The sequence below is a fragment of the Lupinus angustifolius genome, chromosome LG09, assembly GCF_001865875.1.
Source record: "Lupinus angustifolius cultivar Tanjil chromosome LG09, LupAngTanjil_v1.0, whole genome shotgun sequence".
In the NCBI taxonomy this organism is placed as follows: Eukaryota; Viridiplantae; Streptophyta; class Magnoliopsida; order Fabales; family Fabaceae; genus Lupinus; species Lupinus angustifolius.
In genome coordinates, this window is record NC_032017.1 from 8,076,788 (window position 1) to 8,095,769 (window position 18,982).

At 36.7% G+C, this 18,982-nt stretch overlaps 1 protein-coding gene across 1 annotated transcript; it reads right to left on the bottom strand.

Moving 5' to 3' along the window:
* Positions 783-18,218, bottom strand: LOC109356579 (protein SPIRRIG-like). The gene is made up of 19 exons (XM_019599982.1): positions 17,999-18,218; positions 17,844-17,913; positions 17,679-17,764; positions 17,123-17,258; positions 16,977-17,033; positions 16,505-16,684; positions 15,967-16,158; positions 15,768-15,833; positions 14,895-15,009; positions 13,568-14,721; positions 12,614-13,310; positions 12,427-12,529; positions 11,224-12,335; positions 9,474-11,124; positions 6,070-9,126; positions 4,753-5,061; positions 3,531-3,837; positions 3,281-3,427; positions 783-2,663 (listed from the first exon to the last, which is right to left on the bottom strand). Exons 1-19 carry the CDS (start codon positions 18,175-18,177, stop codon positions 1,497-1,499), a joined length of 10,785 nt encoding a protein of 3,594 aa, XP_019455527.1. The 5' UTR covers positions 18,178-18,218; the 3' UTR covers positions 783-1,496.

Here is an 18,982-nt window from a genome sequence, read left to right on the forward strand (position 1 = left end):
CATTTGAGAATTAATATCTTGAGAAACTTACTTCTATGTGTGGTGAAGTTATGTTTCTTTCTAAGACATTGAAGTAAGAAAATATTATTGGTTTAATTTTCTTTGAATTATAAAGAGGAATTAAAGAATATCTTGCATAATTATAATATTTGTGGACTATATTTCGATCTTTTAATTTAGTGCTCAATGTTATTGTAAAAACTAATTGTATATTTTTATAGTATTTTATTTAATATTTAATGAGATTTAAAGAGATATTTTTATACTAAGGAAATTACTATTAATTATGTAATTTTTAAACTTCCAAATATTGTATTATTATTATTATTTGTTATAAAAATTAGGGGGTTACAATACTACTTGTTTATATTTTTATATAAAAAGAAAGATGTAAATTGGCACCCCAAGAAATAACTTTCCTAGGAAGAAAATCTCTAAGGGAGGAAAATGGTGCAAGCACTTTGATGCTCTATTTGTAAACAAATTATGAAATGTGTTAATCCCTTTTAAAAGAACAGAAGAACTAACGAACTAATGACTTATATATGCATGGCTATGCAGCGGGTTGTATAGTATAGTATCAGTCCTCACATCCAGATCCATATATTAATGACTAATGTTTTTTTTCATTATATAATTTTATTATTAAAGTTGAAATATAATACTAGAAGAAAAAGTTATGGCACTTATCCCATCAGCAAAAGCAATTCCACATGCATTCATAGGAGTGTTGTTATTAACACTCTTGATTGAATCTACATTCCTCATTATTCATATATTTTAATAAAAAACTAAAATTTGATTTTGTTTGCCAAGAGTTTGAGTAAGCAAATAAATGCATCAAATGTCAAGGTTCAATAGCTATGAGTACATTTGCTATGGGGAGGTGCGACCAAAAAATGATTAGTTCCTATAGGTCGATAGATATTCTTGGTTAACACCAAAGAAATAAGATGGCCACATCCCATACCCATCATTTCACTTTACAAACTTAATTACATACTAAGCTGCTTCATATATTTACATCAAAGATACAAAATTAAAATACCTGGGCCCAACATTTTCTGCTTTCTCTTTTCCCCCTCTTGAACACATGCATCATATGGTACTCTCCTCTTGCATGTAGATATTCTTAGCCCTCTATGTGCTTGTGGTCTCTTCTTTTCTTTGCCAACCTTGTCCCAATCTGTGGTAAACTTTCTTGCAATTTTTCAAGAGACTCTGAACACGAGTCTCTCTTGAGACAAATTGGGATCCACTCAAGTACTCAACCCAATTTGAGAATTTATTGCATGGTTCAGGACCATGTGATTCCACCAATAGTAAGAAGGCACCTAGCTTAGGTAACAGAGGTCCATAATTGTCAGGTGTAATGTTATATTGGCCAATACTAAATGGCACCATACCTAGCAATAATCTCTCCAATTGAAGGTTAGGATTTAAGAATTAAAACCAATAAAAAGCTAAGTCAGCACAAAGAATTGTTATTTCCAATTTCACCCCTTCTTATTGAATGAAACTCTCATACTCTCATTAGGTAGTGTCCAAGAAAGTAAATGTCCACCACTATCCCCACTCAATAACTGTTTCCTGTCACCAGTGACGTGAAGGGCAGTAACTGGATTTTTATGGGACTTAAGTACTTTGTGTAGGACCAACCTGTATTCTGGTTCTTTTGCACCTAAATTTGAAACCGGTCTACTAAGGGAGCTATCTTGGTCAGAGGAATGAACCATTTGCCACACCTTGATAGCGCCACTCTGATGACCTGTTGCATACCACCTTGTGTCCAACCAGTCGGAAAATGTACAGCTTGTAACCGAGAGAATAGAATCAGATGGAAGTTGGGACGCATTGATCATTGCCAGGCAATCACCGTTGATGCTCCAAACTGCCAGAAGAATGCTGGAAGCAGTAACAATCTCTCCAGTCAAATCATTGACGAAAATCGCGGAAATAGGTGCCGGAAATTCTGGGAGCTGCCGAACAAATGACATGGAGCTGAGATCCCATATAATAACTGTGCAATCATCTGATCCACTCACAATAAGCATGAAAGGTTGGCTAACTTTAATGCATGTGATTCTGGCTGTGTGTGCAAAAAGTGGCTTCTCCAACTTCAAGCGCCGCAAGGCACGGGGGCCGAACATACTGATTCTCCAAACATTAACTAGGCCATCATCAGCACCGGTAACCAGAATCTGGCCATCATGGCTAACACCGGCGCACTGAATCTGATTACCTCCGTGTAAATTTTCATGCGTTGAAAGAAGTCTGTCTTGTTCATAGCTCATAAATCTCAAGCTACGATCAGGGAAACCCCATGCAACATATTTAGTATATGTTGTGGGTTTAAGCAAATTGTTACTTCCTGCTATGAGAATTTTATTATCATTGAGAGTAACAATTTGAGAGATAGGTGAAGAACTTTTGCGTATCTCATGTGAAACAAGATGAGTGGAATGTTTAAGCAGGTGAGGAGGAAGCTTTCTGTCAGTTCGCCTTTTTCCATGGGGCTTGAGAAATAGTTGCTTCGGTGTCTGCCCAAAATGATTAATTTGAGCTAAAATGGACGCTTTCATAGTAGGATCTGTAACTGAGTCAATGTCCACACTCCCTTCATATGTATAATGATAAAACACATTGACAGATTCCTCGGCGGCCTGTACATTGTACAGGAAAAAATATATTTATATTAAGAACATAACCAACAAAATATTCAAGAAAAAGAAATCAGTGTGAAACAAACATACTGGCTGAGAATTGACCCATTCACCAGAAATATCAGTCTTTCACTTATGTCCATCAACATTGAAATGCATATAACGAAATTTCCACAACTTGTGGCCATGGATTTAATTAATGAGTTAAATGAAAGGGTATAAATAACTACAGAACATTACAGCCTTGGGAGTCAAAATCTCATGTCAAGGCATAGGGGTTGCACATTCTACATGCCATTGCACATTAAGAAAATAACCATAATGGATGAAAATAAAAGACTTTGAATTATACAGGATGTTGGGAAGGGTTACAAACAAAAAGATCATTCCCCTATTCTTGGAAAGGAAATGAAGCATATAGACATCTTTCATCATGGAAATCCATCAGGGATTCAGGGACATATCCCAGGACAAACCAGATCAGATCCTTCCAAATGAGTAAAAACGTGTAAGGAATTTGAGAAAGTGGTATTAGAATGTAGGGCTAAATCAAAACAACATAACCAGTGAAAATTTAACATCGTAATAGGAAGACAGAGAAACAATAATACACCCACCTTCCCCCTTTGCTTATATCCAAAAATGAGGTCTATCCAGTGATGCAAATTTTCTGAGACATAATCAGATTCAAGAGCTTCCCGATGTTTCATGATGAACTCTCTAGCACTGCCTTTGGCCCAAGGAGGTAAGATAACATCCCCAACCTGAAAAAAAGAACATTTTCATGATTAAATTTATTAGGTTATTCCATCAGCACTTTAGTGCTTGGAAACTTACAAAAAAGTATATGATTTGCACTAGGATAACCTTCTCGCCAGACTGCTTTTCACCTAAATCAAGATTGAACCGATTCTCCAAGAACTCAGGCATGTAGAAAAATTCTGGAATCAGCTCCTTCACATCAGATGTATTTCCTCTCCCAGCTGCACTCAACCAAGTATCCCTTACACAATTAAAAAGACGATCAGCATGGTCAAACTGGCCACCCTGAAGCTTTTGATTCTCTACACTGAATGGGGGCAGGCGGAGAAGATAGAATAAGACAATTCCAGCACTAGAATAATGAGATCCATAGTGAAACTTCGGAACCTCTGGGTCATCCCAACTCTTGTATCTGATAAATAATGATACGGTCACTGATAATCAGAAGAGAAAATAACTTCTAATATGAGATTACAAGAATACTATTATATGCTTTTCCTTATTACTATAATAATGATGTATAAATTAGTTTCTTGTTGCAAATGTAAAGAAACCCTAATAAAATTGTTTCCAATTCTCATATCTCTTTCCAGGCATATTTAATTGTAGAGTAATCTCCTTATCACTTTAATCCTGCTTTAGTAAATATACATTTGTTTGCATGCATCTTGGAACCCAATAAAACATTTAGCAAAGAATCCTCAAGGTAATGAGAAACAATACGTCATGCATAATCAAACAAAAATTTCAACATGAGATGTAAACATAGGATTCAAGTGGGGTGGATAAAATGATAATCACTTAAGATGTCGTATGAGATAGATTGGTAACACTCAATCTTAAGGGCAAGTTTTACTGAAGAACTAGAAGACCTGAAATGTTATATGAGACTGAATGTCAGACAATCAAGAGAATAAACTAATGTAGCAAAACTGAGAATATTATGTTGGATGAGTAGATGCTAAACACAATAGGACTAGAAATGAATACATTCGGGAGAAATTTGGCACATTTCCTATTGTAAAAAAGATGGTAGAATCATATCTTAGGTGGCGTGGACATGTGTGGAAGAAATGGTTAGAAGCCTCAGTAAGAAAAGTAGATCAAACGGAGGTTAGTTTAATTTCTAGAGGAAGAAGGAAGCCAACAAAAACCATAGGCGAAACAATTAGGAAAAAATTAGAGATTAATGTTTTACTAATGAACATGGTTTCTGATAGAGCATTATAGTGTTGTTTGATCCGTGTAGTTGACCCACCTAGTGGGATTAAGGCTTGGTTGTTGGTTATTCAAAGAAAATTATAAGAGCAGATGCATATGGACCAACCTTTTTCTAAATTCATCTTCACCTTCAAGTGTCTGGCAACCCATTGGTTTATCGAGCCTGCGAAATGATGCTGGGTTGGACAAATCCAGATTGTCACTCTCATAATCTGCCAGAATCCATGGAAAGACTGGATATTGAGTGAGATCGCTGTAACCACGTCCTGCCAAGGTGTTGAGATGCATGAGGTACTGGAAATTGCTTATTTCTCCATTTTGCCACCTTTTTGAAAAGGATTTGGCCATTGTCTTAAAAAGGCGGCTTCCTTCATTGCTTTCTTGCTTTGAAGACCCTGAAATAGTTGTGTCCAACCTGACAATGCAGAAAAATTATGTTTAAAAATAAAACACATACACAAACAATGAAGCAGCAAATTATATAACATAAAAGCAAACTCAATTGTAAGGTGTAACACTAAATTATCTTCAGAAAGACCAGCACATGAGTGATTGCACATATTTCAAGTCCTTAAAGTGTGTATAAAATTTTGCATGCAATTTTCAGGAACCCATACCGATATGTTAAATTTGAGTCCTCTTTCTTGAGAGTGGATTAATTTGTTATGCTACCCTCCTTATTTGATTTACACATACCTCTCTTTCGAAATTTGAATGACATGTGTCTTCCCTTTACCATCATTTCTCTCTCTCACAGCCTTAGCAATTACCATTCTTAAGTTTATTCAATTATATTGGTGGGGAGGGGGGTTCTTGAATCATATCCATGTTTTTTTTAAAATAAAACATGATTCCTTCCTGTCCATAATGAATTAAAAAACAAATGAAATCCAATAAAGAAAAGCATATTGAAAAATTAAAATGCTAATATATTTACAATATGTGCAGCAGAAAATTAAATAATAATAATGTCTATAAAATGCAACAAAGTTAAAGTCTGTTAGAATGTTCATGCAAAGAACAGGTTTCTTACTAGCATCCTATGTAAAATAGAACTCAATGTTTCAAACACATTTATGGAGCTTATAAAGTGACAAGTGATTTATTGTGAAAGTGAGAGGATAAATCTTGACCGTTGGAACTAACGTGGAAGGTCAAGATTAGAAATTACTTAGAGGTCAAATGGCCAATATAAAAAGCAGCATGACTTGGGTTTTTAATATTGACCAATCCATGTAAAGATCCAATGGTCAACATTTGTTTCTTCTCACAATAGATAAACCTCTCCGACCACTTTTTATGACCCTAAATATGTGTGTACAGACACTTCAAAACAAATTGCTAGATACACTGAAAATAGTACCAAAAAAAGCAAACTGATGAAAATAATGCAGAACCATAAATAAGAAAAGGAAATTCTTACATGCTATTCCGAGGAAGATTCATGGAAACCAGGTGTTTAAAAACTAATTCTCTCTCTTTTTTGTGGAAAACCAAGAGATCGTTACATCCATCCATGCTAAATATTTCAATAGCAACAGGACGAAGCTGGTAATCACGCTTCAAAATCTCATGAACACTATCAAGCTTCCACATTTGCCAAGGGTGAGGTAACTTCCCATTTCTTTGTATTTTCTCCTTTCCCCATGCACCACCAAAGGCCCATGCCCTTCCCCCGATACCTGACTTGATTGTCGAGCTTCGTGACAAAGTTGATTTGGATTGGAAATCTACACTGCCAAATACATCTTTCGTGACACCCAAAGCCTGGTCAATCACAGAAAGTTCATCTTCACATTCCTTCTCACAGAAGCACCCAGAGTCATCAATATAGAAATTTTCGATGACATACAAACTGAGTTCACCAATCAGGAATATGCCATCATGTTTGTCAAGACCTACAACCCGCTCACAGTTATATTTATATCGTAATTTCTCAAATGGTCCAAGAAAAGGTCTAATTAAGTATTCACCATTGTCATGCATTTCTTTATCATATTTGTCATCTGCAATCTTGACATCATCAACTCTCATAGAAGAAGACTGCCATGTTGATCCTATATCAGATCTTCCTTGTGTGCTTTCGTCTATTGGGGCTGATACTGTACTGGACCCTGCGCCAATCTCAAGTGCAGAATGGAGGCTTGCTTCATTCATACTACTATCCTTGTCATCATTCCACTCATTCCTATAAGAGGCTGCTTCTTTGACACTGTCCAACTTATCAGAGAAAGGGGTATCAAATATCTCATTATCAGGACCATTCTGTTGGTAACCATCAGTCAGGTTTTGAAAATAAGGTTCAGAATTTGAATCAGATGCATCAAAACCATTTTTTATTTTTCCCTTAGACAACTCTGCTTCCTCAAAATCAAACCGTCCATCAAGAATGTTTTGGATAGTATCAATTTTCGGTTTGCAGCGCTCAAGTTTTTTGCGCATTCGATATGGACCTTCAATAGGGCAAAGCTGCCACTCTGGCTCTTGTGTCAAAGATGATTTACTAAGTGGAAATATCCCACGTTCATGCACAAGTTGATGGAGATGACATTGCCACTCACTCTCGGCATGTAGAACCCATCCATACTTATCTTGCCTAACAACTCTCAACTCAGTGGACATGTCCTCACGAACTGAATCCAGCGCATATCTTCGTTCATTTACCTGCTCCCAGTGTCTTAAATCTACTTTTGTGGCTTCTCGAGATTTTTTCCCCACTTCCTTCTTACGCCGTGCTTCCATGCCTTTGATTCTTACTCCTGGAAACTTTGCTGATCCAGCAACATATTGCCCCCACATAATGCCAGCACGCAGTTCCAATACTTTATTAACAATTTGTTCAGTATTCTGATACCACTCAAAAAAATCAGATAAACTTGTAGTCAACAATTTATCAAAACCACCACGAAGTACATCAAGTTTCTGCCCTTGTTTAGGCTTAGAAACAAGCAAGTCTTCAAAGGCCGCCCTCCTATGCAACAGAAGATACTTGATCACATCAATGGCAATATTCTGTACAACCTGTCTTTTATCACAGATAAGGGGTATCAGATTCACACACAGACAGCAATTAAGATCTGTATCACTATTGCTGGAACAGAATATAATTCCTTTATGAGCAACCAACAATTGCAATACTGTGGAGATTCCAATTCCTGAATCATCTTGAGGGGAAGATGACGACAAACTATTTTTTGGTTCATCGAGTAAACTCGAGCTCGAAAGGAGACCATCTTCCCCTATACTGGTCAAAAAGGATGGGAGGAAGCAATATAATATGATCCGATTAGTGTTTTTAAGAACTGAATAAATATATGCCTCAAGTTGTTTACTTCCTCTTGTAATTGATAAGAGCCCCTTTCCCCAAGGAGAAGCTCCTTCAATTCTACCATCTTTGTTTGCCAATTGCAACACTGATAACAAGAACTCAAGCGTTTTCAGTACCCCCGAAGGCTGAGGAAAAGCACCCATGTAAACACGGTCAACTATCATCCAACACAAAGCATCCAAATTTGATGACCAGCGACTCTTATCCAATTTTTTCTCATCTTCTTCATCATCACGCAGCAGTCGCCTTTCGAGGAAGTTCATAAATCTACTAAGGCACAGGCCTTGGAAAACTAGCATAGATTCACTATCAACATATAAAGGAACACTTTCCAATATGTTCTCTATGGCCTGTGATGCTTTCACCTGCTCTATCGCAATGTCAGAAAGAACTTCAGCAATAAAATCTAAAACAGCAGATGCTCCTGCGGAACATGGACCACCACCATACCCAGAATCATTTATATCCACAAGCAGCTTTGAGGTTACAGAAAAGTAAGCATTTGAGGCAGATAGACCAAGAGAACTAGACTTCAGGTCTGAGGTTGGATCAAACTCCCCAAATGACATGGACGAATCAAACGAAGGTGTAGGAGTTAAAGGAGATTTAGCTTCATTATGGCTTGCATTTCCCAGCCAAGATGCTAATGCAACAACTGGTGATGAAGGTGTATGGGGAATTCTAGAACTGGACTTTTCCGACAATATGGGAGAATCAGGCACTGAAAAAGGTGCATTAATTAGGAAATCTTTTGGCGGGAGAATCTCCAAACTGGGTTTGGAACTGTGAAAACTGAACTTGTGTGCACTGGAGCCGGCAGACACTTTATCAGCACTATCAGCATCCAAGCTCTGAAAAGATTGTACATCCTCACGGACAGACTTATTTAACTCCAACTCAGATGTGGTGACATTATTCTCTGATCTCTCAGCAGCCACTGAGTTTCCTTGTGCACTCATACCATCAGAACTAGTACTTACCTGCGCATGAGGAAAGCTACCAACAGTAGTGGACGTTTTAACAGACTGATCCTGCTCCTGAGGCAAGCTTGAAAATGTATTTTGTGAACTGCAAGCATCATCAAAGTCATTAAAGATTCTCTCTTCTGGCACTGCAGAGAGTTGTTTTGCCATTTTAACAGCTTGTGCAGCCCTGTAAAGTATCAAAGGTTTAGGTCAATAAAAACAACCTATTTCAGTTGGACTATAATCAATTGTAAAAGACAAGTCAGGTAAGTAGTTACCAAGTGAACTTGTATAAGCACATGGCTACGTAGGCACAAGTGCACAACCAATCAGAATCTTAAGATAATTGTATTAAGGGCTTTGCTGTCTTTTTAAACTATTATTTTGATGATAAATAAGGTTCTGATTGGTTGTCCCTATGTAGGAATGTACCATACAAGTTTCACTTGTCAGCCTATAATATAGGTAGGAAGTCAAACAGAGGAAACCGAAGACCAGACAAAACAGAGCAAAAAAATTCATCTCAGAACAAACCTCACACACGAAAAATATAGGTCAATGCTGCTTTCAAGAAATTCTGCACGTCTACAAACAGCAGTAAAACGGGGACACATCTTAGCAAGATCAACCATAAACCTAAGAACCGAAGTTGCAGCTGCAGGAGCTGATGCCTCTCCACCCATAAGACGAGCAGCATATGTCTTGTGCATCAGAGCTTCCCCCTGAAGCTCACCAGCCATGTCTGAATTTGCTTCCACAAGCTCAGCCACAAGGCTTGCACTAACCTGAGAAATATTACCCGTTTGATGGGCAAGCATTGACTGCATGCTTAGTCTATCAAAAGTAGATTTTGCCATAGCAATCACAGAATCCAACAATTCCACAAACTTCAGTTCAGCATAATTTCCATCATTTGGTATAAGAGCATGAAAGTCCAACATGCGGACCTCTGGTAGTCTAGGATAAACTGGTTTATCAAATATCAAACAGAACAAAATATAATAAATATCTGGGGAATCATAGAAACTTCGGAGCACTCGAACCAACCCTTGGTAGCCCCCACTTGTTCGAAATTTTAGTGAGAATGTTGGAGAGGAAGTAAGACACACACCAACTAGAGTCATGATCCATCTCATACTTGTGGGGTGAACTGCTTCATCAAGGAAATATGTAATTAACTTAGAAGAAACGCCTTTATGCCACTGCTCAAGCAACTCTTCAGATTTTATAGCCACTTGTAGATCAATAAGCATCTCCAGTAACATATTTCTGATGATTACATGTTTCCCCATTGACTCTCTCACAATTAGACTTTGTGGAGCCATCCTAGGTGGATCAAATGACATAATCACAAATCTTACCACATTTTCAAGCTCAGACGATAGAAAACCATCTTCCAAAATCATTCCGAGCAACATAACCAATTTCTCTAGCACGGGAACTTCAATATCACCCCTTTGTAAAGTCACTAGTAAATGTTGAACAAGATTCATTTGTCGCAAAATTGTAAGATTGTGATATCTGTACCAGTGAATGGACACTAAATGTTCAAGAAATCCCAATAATGAAATCTGGATTGAAACTGGAGCGGCTGCCCACAATGTCCAATCCAGCAAGACATGCTCAACCATGTCTGCATTTGACAAGACAATGCAATTTGATGTTTCAGCAGCAATATCAGCATTTTCCAGCTCTGAAATGTGACTATATTTTTGTGTTGAAAAGTCATCCACGTCGCCATGAGATCCAATTGACGAATTATCATCACGGAACTTTGATAAATAATGATCTTCTAGACTGCTTTCCTGAAGAGATTCATCAGGAGAAAACATTGCCTGAGTTTGAATAGTTTCCAACTTTTTTGGTTCAGAAAATGAAGCTTCACAAGCAGCAATCTGAAAGAAGATCTCAAGTGATCTCATGTCAAATAATGACATTCTACGACGCAGAAAAAGAGCAAGCAGATGGTATCCTCTATATGTTTGCATGTCCTTGAGATTCTGAGGGTTTTGATGAAGAACACAGGCAAGTAGTGTAAGAGCCATATGTAGTGTATCCCTAGTCTCTGCAGCTTCAACAAGCGAAAGAACAAGAGACATCCCGCCAATAGGGCGGATAGTCTCCCCAATCACTGTTTGGTTGCATATATAAATATCTCCACAGAGACGTCCAAAACGTGGAATTCCTGCAACCCAAAAATGATAATGAAACTGCGATTAAAAAAACAATAGGAGAAAGAAAAGAAAGCAATGATATAACACTTTTTTTATGTTTAGTTACACACCTCCAATAGGAGAAGCAGCTGCTGACACAGGATCAACCAGATTGAACATTGAAAAACTACCTGATGATCGAATGAATTCTGTAGATATTCCATCAAACGCAAAAACAAGTTTCTTTCCTGAAAGCTGTAAAGAAAGATTTCCAAGTCTATCCAAATCCCAAACAAATCCGCTCCCATCAGTCTTCAAATCTCCCTGCTTGCTAGTAGCGTCAAGTCTATGGCCACTGGCAGCCAAAGTCAAATCAGCATCTAAAGAATCTAAGATGGCCATACTGCCACCGCCACAAGCCTGGTTAGGTACAAATTGCAGAAGATCCGTGTCCTGGAAGAGACCTCTATAGCCTCTACCAAGTATATACATAAAACAAATACACCCAGGCGTAAGCACTTCCTCAAAAAGGTAGCAAGAGCGTAGTTTCCACATCAAGTCACTAACTCTAGCATTACCAACTGATGTCCCAATAGTGACTTGCAATGGTTTCCCTACTGGAGATGGTGAATATCCTAATTTCCCAGTGTGTCTTAGCTTTCCATTAAGATAAACATATGCAATACTTGCTTGGAACAGTCCGGCAAGTGCATTTGGTTTGCTGTGAATGACTACAAGGTGATGCCATCTTCCTTCTTCAAGTTCTAAACCAGAAAATGATAAGAAGCTAGAGTTGCTGGTTGCAAGAGTTAAAACACCATCATCCTGGAGATAAAGTTCAGCATATGTTGAATTATCATTATTAGCAGCACCAACAGAAAAAATCCTTAACATATGCCGCTGATGCAAACCATTCTGGCCAGACCGCTTCTTAGAAGGGAAAGCTTTCAAAGGGTCGGTCTCTTTTGCTTGTGATTTCAAAAGATTCTGAAAATGGAACCAACAAACAAAGGAATAACCAGCAGCAGGAGGCCATGATCTTTCACCCAGGGAGACCTGAATAGAAGCATGCCCAATCTTGCTCATGTCCATCTCCACGAATGGTGCTAGAGAAATGTTCTCAGACGCCATATCTTCCATCAGAACTAATTTTTCCATCATTTCAACAAGTATATTACCTGAACTTTTCGGCCTCACTTGAAGAACAAATCTAATGAGCATACGGAGTTCAGATGCAGATAGCCTATTTAACAGAGACATTTTGTCAATCAAATTTAAACAAAGAAGCATATGAAAAGGATGATAACATTTAGACAACCGAATATGAACTTTACCTGTAGGAACCAAGGACTTGGACAATCTTAAGTGCATGAGAAAGTAAGGGAGATGACCCGAGAAGAAAAGGGTGGATTGTCTCCAACAAAAGTTCCACACAACCTATAGTTATAAGGGGGGAATGATAAACCACCATCAAGCAATCACAGAGAGCAGAAAATAAGAAATAAATAATCTAGTGCATACCTCTATGGGTAAGGTTTTCCTTGTTAAATGGACCAGCACTAGCCAGCTTTTCAATTAAGTCTAACACCTGTAGCTGCACCATAGGAGTAAATAGCAACAATGAACGGATCAGAACTCTAACAGCCCCAGCATTGTAAACCCGCTCTTTATCAGGATTAACAGGACCTGATGGAGTCAATAACAGATTATGAGATAACTCATTCTCAGTTGTATTTGACATTGTAGAACCCTCTGATGTCAAGAAAGGTGGAATCAGTATTTCAAGTGCAAGCTCCAACACCAGCTGGATGACGTTTTTTTCATATTCCACACAAAGTAAGCCAGACTCAAATAGAAGATCAAAGAAAGTTTGTGAAGATATAATTGCATCCAACTTAATCCTGTTAACAGCATTGTCAGCCACTCCAGAAGTTATAACGCGCAACAAATATGTAAACACCTTAACGTAAACACGTGAAGATTTGTCCAGGTCCACACAATCACTCTGAAAACCATGAAGTGTAGTTAGCAAAAGAGAAAAACCAGTGGCTTCACCAAAAACCTTTTGAGCCGAGCGATTAACTCCCAGTATTCGCCACACAGCTCCCAGAATGTCACATATTGCTTCCAAGGAAAGCCGGTGTTGGGACCCTGAATCACTGGTCACCATTCCACTTTTCAAAATCTCAATCAGTACACCTAATTCTTCAGGATGATCCTGGTAAAGGTTATAATCAGATAGATGTTGCATTGATTTCAAATGAACAGTAAAACAAAATAGTAATCTACTAATCTTATGAGCAGAATGCGCCCCTGGACACTTGATACATTCAAAGTTATCCTTCTATGATTAATAACACACTTATTATAAACTAACTGATTAAATTTATAAATCAGAAAATTTTGGAAAGAAAGAAGTGATGTTCACAAGAACTATAAGCCAAGCTTGAAATAAAGAAACAAATGGCAACAAACCTGTGAAATATCTTCAATTATAATACATGATAATACTTTTAGGACCCCTGGACGATGTACATCAGATGCCAAAAAAGGCATTATGGTAGTCACACCATTTGCTGAGCGAAAAGAAGCCTGGTTAGCGTCAGCTTTCTTCAATAAAGATACCATGCAGTCCCAAGCAATAACAATTGTAGCTTCAACTTCAAAAATAGGGAACTTTGCAGAACCAGATTCTATAAGCTTGGGTGAAGTTATAATAACATCCTTGTTGTCCAGAAGTTTTTGTATGTTACTCGAGCTATTTTTACTCTCCAACTGATTGGAGTTAACATTTTGTTGATCAGGACCCAAAATCTTGTGTTGCTTCAAATCATCTAATAGAACCTCAAAAACCCCAACTTCACGCAGAACTTTCTTGTACTGTTGGTCAAAGGACGAGAGTTTCACAAAGAAAGAAAGTATTGTCTGCTTCAATTTTGATGTTATTCCTTGCTGCAGTAAGCAGCAAAGTGAAAGCAACTCTTGCTCAGGAACACAATTTACAACAGTCACAACATACTCAAGAATTTTCAAGATTATCTCTTGCAAAGAAAAAGGAAAACCAGACATATTTAAAATTAAAAGGGGAACAGTTCGTAATTGCTGACACAACTTATAGTTCTCTATATGACTTGACAAAATTTTAAACAATCTGTTTAGTACTTCAGCCTGCAATTCCTGGCTATTAGCTTTGAGGAAAATATCTAGTAGCATCCGGATGGCTTCAAGGTCCTTAATTTTACCATCACCCTTCTCCCATAATTCATCTCTAGGCCAATCTGAAGACAATGTGTGACTGCCATGTTGATAACTACTCTTGCGTCCATAAGACTGTAGAGACTCATTTGGTCCCATTTGAGCTAAACTAACAAGAACATCTAGCAACCGAGATAATGCAGGTGAAAGACATTGAACTGATTGATGGGATGAATTCTCTTGTTCACTGGAAATTTGTTCTCTACCATCTTGGAACCCTTCTGAAGCAATATCTTGGACATCAGACAAATCAGAATGGGAATACTGAAACCCCTGTGTTTTTGTCATGTTAGACAGTGTTAGTGCAAATTGAACAAGGAATTGATATCCATGGGCATTATGTATATCCTCCCGCAGTATGACACTACCAGCCTCTGCAAAAGAATAAGAAAACAGAATTACATATGAACTGTATTGAGGTTGCTAAATAGAAAGCCTTCACAGTTTAACAAGCTTTTAGGCCATGATAACTGTTTCATTTATGAGAACCCTAGTCTTTCCTATTCATTTTTTTTTAATTCAAAGAAAACATTGTTTAGCACGTTACCAGGTCTATAAGATAATTCCACACACTCGAGTAACAAGTCAACAATGCCCATGGTATAGGCCGAATCACCACAGCCTGGATCGAAGTCCTTCATGGCCAGTAAAAGAATTTTTATCTGCATGGGGGAAAGCCAAATGAGAAGAAGATATTAATTTCCATATATAAAGTAAACACTATGGAAAATGTGATCTATCATCACTACTTATCACTGTTGCACCAGTATCCTCCAAGAAGTGCTCCTTAAACATTCTAACATTGTTGATCCATATCAAATTCACTTCTTAAACATTACAGACACTAATTTGATGGTTGACAGGACGGAGTCAAAGGACATCACAGCATCATCCAAAATAGCCGGAGGACAAGAGGTGTTTCAAAGACGTGAAAGATAACCCAATTCAGATCAAACAAAGAACAATTTTCAATAAATCTATTTTGACCAAGTTATTTTGTAGTTTTCTTAGAGGTGCAACAAACTCCACAATATGATGTAAATTCTTGTCAACAGTACCACATCTAATAATAACCTTGTAGGGTGGTTTTTTCTTCATTTGAGATGACAAGAGGAAGTGAACAGAAGGGATCGTTTTCATACAATATTCAAATCCCAGAACAACATGTACCCACCCCATGAGCCAACAGTCTGAAAGCAAGAAAATAAACTACTATTCTGGGAGACTAAAACAATAGTGTATTATTCCAAAAAATAGTCCATCTGATGCTCTTTACTACTGGCATATGCCCAATACAGTGGTCAAGCTGGGAAAAAAAACTAGATGGTGATAACATAAAGAACCATTAAATATCATCATCACAACTGTGGACAAGTTTTGCGACTTGCAAAAAGAGTCGAAATGGAAGCTAGTGACATACCATATGATGCTCGCGAATGTATTTGGCTGTGCTTCCATTGTCATTGACCAAAAGAAGACCAAGTATCTAAAATTATATAAGCAACAAACAACAAGAACATGAATATTGAACCATTATAAAAAAACCAGAGCAAACAACCTATCATAAGAAATATTTATAACATATTTTTGTCACTGCAGACAAATATAATGCATTTCACCTGCATAGCATGTCTATGAAGTTGAATACTGTGCAATGGAACAAGCCCTTCTTTGTAGCGAGAAAAAATTATCATAGATCCCTTGGCAACCATTTGAAAAAGCAACAAAAGTGAGTCATCTTCGATTAAACTCTGTGCTGCGGAGGGATGGCTTGCTAGTGCTTTCATGATATGCACAACACTTCCCTCTACCTGCATAAGTTACAATGCAAATAAATGACGCGCACAAATATGAACTTGGAGATCCCGATTATTTACAAGTAAGCCAAGCAACGTTTTTAATGATCTATGATCTAAAGAAAGGTGAGATTATGCAATAAAAACAATTAGAATTGAAGTTTCCAATAATATTTTAATTATATACAATTTATCAAAGGCCTCCCTGGGTCTAGGTTGTCATCAATAGGAGAGAAAAATACAACTCTTTCAAAACGATTTTTACTTGTAATAATTGAGTATCAAGCAGAAAGAATTGCAGGCGAGGAACACACAAAAAAAGACAAACAAAGGTGTATGGGTATCATGTAGAGGAAGGAACCTCGAACCGGCGGCCTTGATCAACATCATCATTATAACCTCTATGCAATTCTAACATTCCTTCATCACCAATAGCAGCATTTGGTTGTTGAATGGTTATATCAGGGTCTAAGAAGGCATTGAGAATTTGAACAAGATAGCAAAATATCCCAGAGTCAAGCAAAGATTGCTTGTCAACAGGCTGCAAAAAATATACAGATTAAAACTGATACTTAGTTCTCATGGGGAAAAGGATAAGCTTCATCATAAAGGAAAATAAAAAATTGGTCACAACATATAGACATAAATACACACTGGGTAGTAAATCTAATGAACAGCCTTTTAAGCAGTCATTCCTAGAGAAAAACATTAATAAGTCTGACAGACAAGACCACCATTAACAAAGCCTATTTTAAAACCGAGATTTCTGTCAAGACACAAAACAGATACCAAATGAAAACAGATGGATTTTGTTAACATTTTAAGCAGCATACCCAAGATACAAGGATTCCCAATGCAGTTAATAAATTTGCTCCAGTACTGATGCCGTCCTGCAGAGAAGGTATCAGTGTAAACATAAAAATAGATCATCTACTAAAGGGGGGGATGGGCATAACAAGAGAGAAATATTTAAGTCAACCTTTGTAGCTTCAGAGAAATACTTCAAAACTTGAGCAACATCAAGAGATCTTTTTTTGCTGCTGATTTTTAACTTATCTATATCAGTTACAAATGCTCTTCCAACAACGAAAGAGAATATATGTGTTTCAACTAACCTGTAAACCATCAACAGTAACAAAATCAGCTAACAAACTCCATTCACAAAGTTGTTAGATATATCTTACATTCATTAAGGATTGGAAATATCAGTAAGCAGAAAAATATAGTGCTGTAAATCTTTTCAAGATTCTCAGGAAAACAAGGGGGGTGAACAACCAAGCCATGTTTTTATAAAACACTTCCCCGGCCTGGTTGTTTAGGTTTTTTCTTGAAAAAAGTTTTGATTAAAAAAATCACTTCTGACCTTACTAAAAACACTTTTCATAAGAAAATAGCTGAAATTCAGCTTTTAGGCTAAAAAGCATTTCTTCGAAAAGCATTTTTGTATGGAGAATAGCATTTTTTATAATCGAAAAGAAACAGAGCCTTATTTTGTTCTGAAAACATTAAGGTAAGGTGAGTAAGTGTTTGTTTACATTGTAATTGAGTTCGGTACGTTAGCATGGTGGTTGAGTAATCTACAAAATGTATCTACACTGAAACTCAAGGCGGCTTCCTTTTCCTGCAAAGAGATGAGAAAGTATAAGGAATCTATAAAGGAGTTAGTGCAATAATGAAATTGAAGAAATGGTTGTGAGAACCTTATCGGAGGTGGATAAACGAAATGCTTCCCAGAACCTCTTGAAGTCGAATTCAAGTTCATGTTTATCACTGAAAATGAGAAATAATTGAAGCATGAATATGAATTTAAATGAATTGATAATGAATGTAATAAGAAAGAATGAATGAATGAAACCTGGAAGGAGAAGAAGGAGAAAGAAGTAATGGAGGATGAATAGAATGAAGAATGTGAGAAGAAGGAGAAGAAGAAGAAGAAGAAGTATCGGTTGGAGAAGAAGGAGAAGAAGAAGAAGGAGGTGTGGTTTGAATGAGACCAACCCTTTCTTTGAAGTCTTTAACTAACGTCGCCCACATTTCCGATCACCATTCAACATCAACATTCAAATTCACATTCAAATGAACATTCAAATTCACCAGATCTATTATTACTCTCTTTCTCTCTCTCTCTCTCTCTCTGATGATGATGATCATGATAATAATAATAACATTAACTACGCGCCTTCCTCTTCTTCTTTCCCTCCACGTCACTGTGGGTCCATATCTTATGTCACGTGCAACGCACAAGATAGACTTCTTCAATAATACACAAGGTCAAATGCAAAACATAATGCCCAATCTATTTTACTTCTCATATTTTAATTACTTCTCATATTTTAATATCATCATCCACTAACCATGTCTTAATTCTACTCTCAATATCTTTCTATTTATTAGATGTCTTAATTCTACTCTCAATATCTTTCTATTTATTAGTTGACTTTTATTTATAAAAAACTATGTTCAAATATTTCCATATAAAATTCCCAACTTTTATTTATAAAAAACTGTGTTCAAATATTTCCATAAAAAAAGCATATAAAATTCCCGACTTTTATTTATAAAAAACTATGTTTTAAATATTTCCATATAAAATTCTCAACTTTTATTTTTTAATAATTATTTTTAAAAATATTTCCATATAAAATTCTCAATTTGGAAATAAATAAACTTTGAAATATTGATATTCTTATAAATTGCGATATAAATATATATAATATATATATATATATATTTATTGAAATATGTTTTGGTATTATATTCTTATAATTGGTTCAAAATTTAATATTTCCATACATTTTTCTATAGGTACACATGATAATTTAATATTTACATGTAAGTT

What these genes read in the sequence shown, in the direction of transcription:
- LOC109356579 (XM_019599982.1), bottom strand. Translation starts at nt 18,177, where the DNA reads ATGTGGGCGACGTTAGTTAAAGACTTCAAAGAAAGGGTTGGTCTCATT. An exon ending in ATTTCTCTGAAGCTACAAAG is followed by an intron (nt 17,034 to 17,122) that starts GTTGACTTAAAT and finishes CCTTCTCTGCAG; the next exon opens with GACGGCATCAGTACTGGAGC. An exon ending in CAAGTCCTTGGTTCCTACAG is followed by an intron (nt 12,336 to 12,426) that starts GTAAAGTTCATA and finishes TCTGTTAAATAG; the next exon opens with GCTATCTGCATCTGAACTCC.